This window comes from Colobus angolensis, unplaced genomic scaffold (assembly GCF_000951035.1).
Source record: "Colobus angolensis palliatus isolate OR3802 unplaced genomic scaffold, Cang.pa_1.0 Scaffold155, whole genome shotgun sequence".
Lineage (NCBI taxonomy): Eukaryota > Metazoa > Chordata > Mammalia > Primates > Cercopithecidae > Colobus > Colobus angolensis.
The window spans coordinates 1594138-1602520 of NW_012114655.1; the positions used below are offsets into that span (position 1 = coordinate 1594138).

The 8383-nt window shown below is 44.5% G+C and overlaps 1 protein-coding gene across 2 annotated transcripts in view; it reads left to right on the forward strand.

Moving 5' to 3' along the window:
- The first annotated feature begins 7630 nt into the window (after positions 1 to 7630).
- Positions 7631 to 8383, forward strand: part of VAPA (VAMP (vesicle-associated membrane protein)-associated protein A, 33kDa) — a 48219-nt gene continuing 47466 nt past the window's right edge. For both annotated transcript variants that reach the window (XM_011936612.1, XM_011936613.1), the window contains exon 1: positions 7631 to 8322. In XM_011936612.1, the coding sequence (XP_011792002.1) occupies positions 8244 to 8322 (79 nt within the window). In that variant the 5' untranslated portion in view covers positions 7631 to 8243. The remainder of the gene's footprint in view (positions 8323 to 8383) is intronic.

The window sequence follows — 8383 nt, forward strand, 5'->3', positions numbered from 1 at the left end:
AAAAAAAAGGGAATTTGTCAACACCAAAAACTGCATACACTCTTACCTTTTGAACTACAAGTCCCATTTCTAGGAATCTACTCTTTAGATCTACCTCCAACAATATGAAAATACATATGCACAAGGTTATTCATTGCTAACTGCAAAGACTTGCAGTGGGGTGGGCATGAGACAGGAATATTTTCACCTTGCATTCATCTGCTGAACTGACCAATCTATAAACCAAGCTTGGGCTCTTTCCTCTTCTTCCATCTGGTTGTACAGAACCCTCCATGAGGCCATGGGTGTGAGCCTGAGGTAGGGAGCTGGGGTAACCACTGTGGGTGATACAGGGTTTGGGCAACTTGCTCATTGATTGTTCATTGCAAGATATTAGAGACAGCCTAAATGCCTATGCACGGGAAAGTGGTTGAATAACATCCCCTGAATGAAGTACTATGCAGCTGTAAGAACAAGGAAGTGCTCTATGTCCTGTTACAGAGTGAAACTAGCATAATTAGCAAATATCCCATGTCTAGGATGTATTAAGTGAAAAAAACAAACCACAAAAAGAGCATAATATTCTGCCCTTCGATTAAAAATGAGCATTATACAGCTTAGGCAACATGGGGAGACCTGTCTCTGCAAAAAATTAAAAAGTTAGCCTGGCGTGGTGGCACACCCCTGTGGTTCCATCTACTCGGGGGGCCGAGACAGGAGGCATGCTTGAGCTCAGGAGGTTGAGGCTGCAGTGAGCTGTGTTCATGTGACTGCACTCCAGCTGGGCAACCTTGTTTCAAAAACAAAAGTGCATTATATAAGAAAATATACATACATCTGCTCATTTGTGCCAAAGAGTAAATTAGGAGCTGAAATTGGTTACCTACAGGTGTTGGGTGATAACAGAGGGGAAATAACAGTATTGCTGAGAATAGGGTCACAGGAATCAGGAGAGATACTTTGCAAACCATGTTCATACTTAGAACCGCGCTATTTTTTACTCTTAGACCTGCGTTAATGCTTCACAAACGCCCAAAATAAGTGGTTAAAACAATGGGGATGGGACAAAATGGAATGCTAAACGTAACAAATGAATTTACTATAATTGTATTACGAATGGATTACATAACCACACTGAAGGGGTGGGAGAGAAAAGCATTAGCCAAAGTTACTTCGGAAAACAGTATTTTGATTGTATATTGTAAAGGAGAAGGCGAAATGAACTAGACACAAATACTGCACTCTAGTTTCCTATCTGTTTTTCACAGGGGTATGCAAGGATGAGACTCTTTCATATGCATATTATGATTCAGCAGGTCAGTAAATTTATGGAAGGTGATGAGACTCAAACGTTATTAAGAACATCATAAGGAAGAGAAACTATATTTCCAATTCATTTAGTGGAAGTGGATCATCGTAAAGGTCTTCCTCCTCATGGTCTTTACGTTGAGTGGGCTGAGGAGGAAGACAAGGGAGGAGTTGGTCTTGCTGTCTCAGGGGTGGCAGAAGTGGGAGAAAATTCCCATATAAATGGACCCACACAGTTCAAACCCATGTTGTTTGGGAATTAACTGTCATTCAAAATAAAAATTAGAAAACCATAAATGTATGTTGAGCAGCCTCTGTGTCTCAGGCCCTGTTGCAGGTGCTAGAGATATGCCAGTGAACAGCATGAGGCATGAGGCCCCTGCTCTCATGGGGTTTACATTAACTCATAAGTCTCATGCTAATCACTCACCATTTGTAATAAAGACAATGAGCATATTATCCTGTACAGATTGAATTATTCTGACTGAAGGTTTACATAATTTATAGTGACCCTTGGCTTCTGTCTTAATGATGTCACAAAAGAAAATGTAGAATCAGGGACCAGACATTGTTAACTACACTGCTGAACAGCTCTGGAATTTATATACTCATTTCCAAAAGTACATAGTTACTAAGTCTTCTTGGTGGGTACAATCTAATTTCAGCTTAATGCATTTTTTTCTGAACTTGAACTATGCTAAGATTGATGTGTGATAAGCCACACCTGATAATTGCCCTTTATATGTTAAGTCTAGAAACTTCAAGAATGATCCATACACATTTAGTTAAATCTATGACTTGTATCTGAATTGTGATTTCATTTCCATTATTTAGCTTTACAATTCTTCAAAATCCACAGTTCTATTGATCTTTGACCAGATTAAAAATAGGAACAATGAGAGTTGCTATGGCCATGGGCTTAGTTCGTTTATCCCAGTTGTGTGTGATCACCTTCCCCTGCGAGGAAACTGGGCGAGGGGTGAGCCTGGTGGTTCCATCCTCTGGAGACCTGATGCGTGTTGGGCTTTTTCTTTTTGCCAGCACGCTCTGGCATTGGCAAACAAATCATTTAGAGGGAGCTGAGAAGAGATAAACGGAAGCTGAGGAAAGTAGACGATGTGTGAGTTTTCCAAGCATTCAAGAATGTTTATCACAGCTGTAAGGTCAAGTACAATGTTGTGAGCCGCTAAGGTGGATACTTTAAGTCTTCAGGGTTTTCTCATTCCAAAAAAGAGCCTAGCTGCAAAGGAGTGGCTTCTGCAATATAGTAAGGCAATCCTGGAGGAAGTCGGAATGGGGATAACTGAGCCATCCATGTTATTAACCATGGCCTCCTTTCCTACCCACCTCTCTGGCCACTTTTCTTCCACCCAAGCTAACTCATTCTACTTAATGAGATATTTGAAAGCTGCAGTTTCCCAAGAAGCAGTACGAGGCTCTGGTCATTTCTCTGTCTGTATTAGGTAACCTCCTACATGCCCGCGACCATTCATGTTCGAGACTTGGAGGTTCAGTTTTTAGCGCAGAGCTGCTGCTCCTGAGTTCCCACCAGAACATTCTATTGCTCATTTTGTTTTGATGGAGTCTCGCTCTGTCACCAGGCTGGAGTGCAGTGGTGTGATCTTGGCTCACTGCAACCCCCGACTCCCTGATTCAAGTGATTCTCCTGCCTCAGCCTCCTGAGTAGCTGGGATCACAGGCACGTGCCACCACGCCCAGCTAATTTTTGTATTTTTAGTAGAGACAGGGTTTCACCGTGTTGGCCAGGATGGTCTTGATTTCCTGTCCTCGTGATCCACCTGCCACAGCCTCCCAAAGTGCTGGGATTACAGGCGTGATCCACCGCGCCCAGCCAAGAACATTCTATTGCTTATTTAACGTTTCCTCATGAATGTCTCAAAGGCATCTTACATCAAACTGGCTTAGTGATCTTTCCTTCCCTGCACCCCAACATCAGAATCTGGTGCTCTGTCTCTGTGACTGGTACCATCATTCATTTACCTGCACACACCAGAAGAAGGGGAGTGATTTCTCACTCTCTCACTTTCTCTTACTACCCCTGTATCTAATCAATAGCTGATTGGTTATTGATTCTACCACCTGAATATCTCTCAAATCCGTTCGTACTTTCTCCACCTCTACTGTATCTACCTTACCCCAAACTACCATTCTCTGCAATACCATCCTCTGTAACACCATCTTCTGTCTTCTGAATCATAGCACGAATCTAAACAGTTCTCCCCATATTCCCTCCGACTCCCTTTAATCCACCACACTGTAGTCAAGAGAACTTTAAAGAATTGCTCATAATGACTCTATTGTTTAAACCCTTTGATGGGTTCCTATTTTCTTATGATGAAGACTCAAATACTTATATGGCCTAAAACAATCTGCATAATCCAGTTTTTCAGCCTCATCTCCTGCTACTCACTACCCACTTTATTCACCGTAACACATCAGCCTTTCTTCTACAATTTGCGATGAGCCACGCTCATGTCAACCTGGCCTTTGCATATGCTGTTCCCCTTTCCTGGATATCCAGATATCCTTCAGGAGATACTTCTTATTACTCCCTGATGGAGATAATCTTCAAACCTGCAACTCAGTTCCCACAGGTTACTCTCCCAGTACCCTAGACCTCTCATTCCTAGTGTTTACCACAATTCAAATAAAATAATTGTATAGTTATTTCACATTTGTCTCTCACTCTTGAATGTAAGCCTATAAGGGTAGGAACCATGTCTATCAGCTTATGTCTAATCACCAGTACCTGCTACAGTGCTGGGCACAGAGCAGCAATTTAACATTTAATATTAATAAGGTAACAGTGCTGGAATCAGGCACTGTTATAAACTCTTCATGTGTAGGAACTCATTGAATCCTGGTAACAAACCTAGAATGTAGGTATTCTTCTTCTTCTCATTTTACAGATGTAAAACAGGCACAGAGAGGTGAAGTAAGCTGCAAATATCACACGGTGGAAAATGGAACTTGAACCTAGCAGTCTAGATTCAAAGCCTGTACTTTTAGTTTACTGCCTCAATATTTATTGAAAGCATGCCTGTTTAAATGTTCACTGAAGTGAATTACTCAGAGAATTGCTCATAAACAAATTCATAATTATAGAGCACCTCTACTGTAAAGTTTAACATGTTTAACTATGGAGAAGGAGAGGGATATAAGTACTTTGATACCATCCATACTGGAAACTTAAAATCTTTGCCAAGCCCATAAGAGATAACCTGTCCAAAGGTGAATACTACTAGATTCAAATAGGTTGAAACAATATTCAAGGCCTTTGTACTTCTTAGGCTTATGAAAATTTGGTTGCTTGATATGCTTGAGTATATATATATATATATATATACACACACACACACACACATATATATATATACACACATATATATATTTGCTAATACTTTAAGGCCTTTCTGTGCTGCATTAACCAGTGTAAAAAGAGCAAACAAAATGAACATAGGTACCATGGTTCATTATTCCTAGCTTAAATGTTAAACAATGGATACATCAATTACATTTTAAATTGTTGCCTTGACCACTGTGGGTTGTCATTTTATTGTGGCTTTGGAAAGAGCAAAACTGCACAGAATAGAACATTGGGCAACTTCCCCTGCCCACAGTTGAGCTCTATTACTAAGATGAGATGCTGTCATCTGTGTTCTCATTTCCATATTTAACAACAAAAGTGACACTTGCCAACTGTTATAAAGTTGTTCTGAGTAGGGCGTGATGATGTTTGTAAAGTTTGTAGTGCTGGAAGAAAGGTACTAATAAACACTAAAGCACAAACCACTTAAGTAGTGCACTATTTGATGTGAAGCAGATGATTCAAAATGACTCAGTGATGATTAATCGAATGCTCTAAAATACAAATAGGGGATTCATCCCAAGATGTTTCACATATTCTTAGAATATCAGAATTTTAAATTCTTATATATTTTAAGACTACACCTACAGGATTTTGAAGCAATATTGAGAACTGAACAAAGAGTTGATTCCAATTATAGATGACTCAAATGGGCAGAGATTTCTTAATAATACAGACTGCGAAACTAGAATACATCCAATTCAGGCTTCCCATTAAATCTATAGTGAATGGGTGATCACTCATCCTCCTGTAGGGGAGTTACTGGGAATGTCCTCCGCATGCTATTCTGCTGGTTGACTGTTTGCACATGGTGGATTCCCAAAAGCTTTCTGGTAAGAGAGATGTCCCTCCAGCTATGGAGGGACCAGATCAGCCTAGGCTAGCTGGCCCATGGAGGAGAGTTCTTAGGCTGGCAAAAAACCGGAGTTTTTGAGGGCCTTTAGGGTTGTCAATTCACAGCTAAACCTATATGGGACACTATCCTTTGGACTGATTGTCAATTTTAGCTTTTTTTTTTCTTTCTTAAACAAAAACAACTTGAACCCCCATTTTAATAAACATACAATTTTTTTGTATTCTACCTTAATGATAATCGACATTTCAAAATAAATTTTGTGAATAGAAAGAAATCACAGTAAAGGTAAATTTAGAATATGCTTCAAACTACTTAAGCACTGTATCCTCCTGCGTCTGGAGTTGATTTTTTCCAGTGGGTTCCTGGTCTCGCTGACTTCAAAAATGAAGCCCTGGACCTTCACGGTGAATGTTAGAGCTCTTAAAGATGGCACAAACCCAGGTCAGGCATGGTGGCTCATGCCTGTAATCCCAACACTTTGGGAGGCCCAGGCGGGTGAATCACGAGGTGAGGAGATGGAGACCATCCTGGTTAACATGGTGAAACCCCTTCTCTACTAAAAATATAAAAAAATTAGCCAGGTGTGGTGGTGGACCCCTGTAGTCCCAGCTACTTGGGAGGCTTTGGCAGGAGAATGGCATGAACCCAGGAGGTGGAGCTTGCAGTGAGCCGAGATCGCACCACTGCACTCTAGCCTGGGCGACAAAGGGAGACTCCATCCCCCCCCCAAAAAAAAAAGAAAAAGAAAAGATTGCACAAACCCAAAGAGTGAGCAGCAGCAAGATTTATTGTGAAGAGCAAAAGAACAGTTTCCACAACTTGGAAAGGGACCCAAGCAGGCTGCCCCTGCAGGCTGGGGTGGACAGTTTTTATTCCCTTATTTGTCCCCGCGAATGTCCTGCTGATTGGTCCACTTTACGGAGTGCTGATTGGTCCATTTTACAAACCTATAAATAGCTACAGAGCACTGATTGCTGCGTTTTTACAGAGCACTGATTGGTGCATTTTACAAAACTCTAGCTAGCCACAGAATGCTGATTGGTGCATTTCACAATCCTCTTGTAAGACAGAAAAGTTCTCTAAGTCCCCACCAGACCCAGAAGTACAGCTGGCTTCACCTCTCACTCCCAGGAACTACATGGCTGAAGACACATTCCTCCTGGGTGGCACGATCTTCTGTGAATGCCAGGCTAGCGATTCCAGCAGGATGTTCCTGGATGGACTCTGATACCTGGATCCCACATGAAAACTTGGACTTGGTGCCTACATCTAGACTGCTGTTTCGTCTCATTTATTTTCTAGACAAACTGTGCTGCTCCACGGCATTAGCATCAATATATCTTTTGCTTCGTGGAGCTTCCTAGGGATTTAAATTCAAACCATATCATAAAATACAATAAAGGTTCATTTACAGCACATTGGTTTCATTTGACGTTCCTGTACCAGACTACCCTGGCAATCGGCTAAAGTTTCATCAGCAAGTTTGCTGCTGGGATTTTTGTCATTTGGTTCAGTTTACTACAGCCTATCGTAAGCGATGCAGATGGGTTTCGTTTCTAATATGTGAACGTGACAACTGTTTTGGTTTGGGTCCATCATTAATCAAAACTGAAGAAGACTGTTGGGTTCGATGGTGTAGATTTTGACTTTTATTTCTAGCTTCTGTGTGCTTTGTCATATTTCCCCTTGCTTCCTAGACGAGGTGTGTTTCCTTATGATTTTGCATCACTGGAGACAACTCGGGAACCATGAGAGGCTGGATGGAATACCACAAGGAATGCAGCCCTGCCAACAGAGGGACGGATAGAATTGGAGCAAACGGACACATCCCCCCAGCCTGTTCTGCACAGGGCAGATTTTATTAGTATATTTCTAACATCGGGGCCTCGTTTCAGTCTTCAAAAGTTTTTTTTTTTTTTTTTAGTGCAAACTAGACGCGCTCTGAGCCAAAATTAGCGTCTGCGAACCCCACCCCATTCGCCTGCAAGGGACCTAGCTCTCCTTGCTGCCCACAAACAGCCGTTACTACAGTTCCCAGCAAGCACCGCGCAGGGCCGCAAAGGGCCAGGCCCTCGGCGAAGGCCCCGCCCCGCAGGAGGCATGCCGGGAGTTGTAGTGAGTAGGCGCTTCCCCACTGCTGCTTGTCCCTTCCACTGGGCATTCCCACTTGGAAGACTGTGAAGCGCTGCCAGAGCAGTTTCTCTAGTTCCGTACTCGGAGCTCAAGGTGACAGAGGACTGCGCCGCCAGCCCTGCGCTGCGCATCGCGTCGCCCCGCGGACCTTTGCCCCGCCTCCCTCCACACCCGTTCCCTTGACAGCTGGGCTGCGCACGGGGCCGCGGCAAGCCGTGAGGGCGCAGGCGCAGCAGCCCCGCGCCGCGCTAGGTCGGCCTGGAGGGCGGGACGAGCGCTAGTGGCTCCCGGCCGCCGGGGCGCGCACGTAGGCACGCAGAGGCCGTCACGTGGGGCGCCGAGGATCGCAGTGCGCGTGGCCGTGGCGGCTGGTGTGGGGTTGAGTCAGTTGTGAGACCCGGAGCTGCTGACCCAGCGGGTGACCCACCGAACCGGCGACACAGCGACAGGCGTCAGGGCTCGGGAGCTGCGAGCCTGGCCTCGTCCTAGAGCTCGGCCGAGCCATCACCGCCGTCGACCCCCGCCTCCAGTCAGCAAACCGCCGCCGCGGGCGCGCCCCCGCTCTGCGCTGTCTCTCCGATGGCGTCCGCCTCAGGGGCCATGGCGAAGCACGAGCAGATCCTGGTCCTCGACCCGCCCACAGACCTCAAATTCAAAGGTAGGCAGGACGGGGACACCCCAGGGCTGGCTGGGGCGCGCGGAGGGCTGGCGGGCGGCGG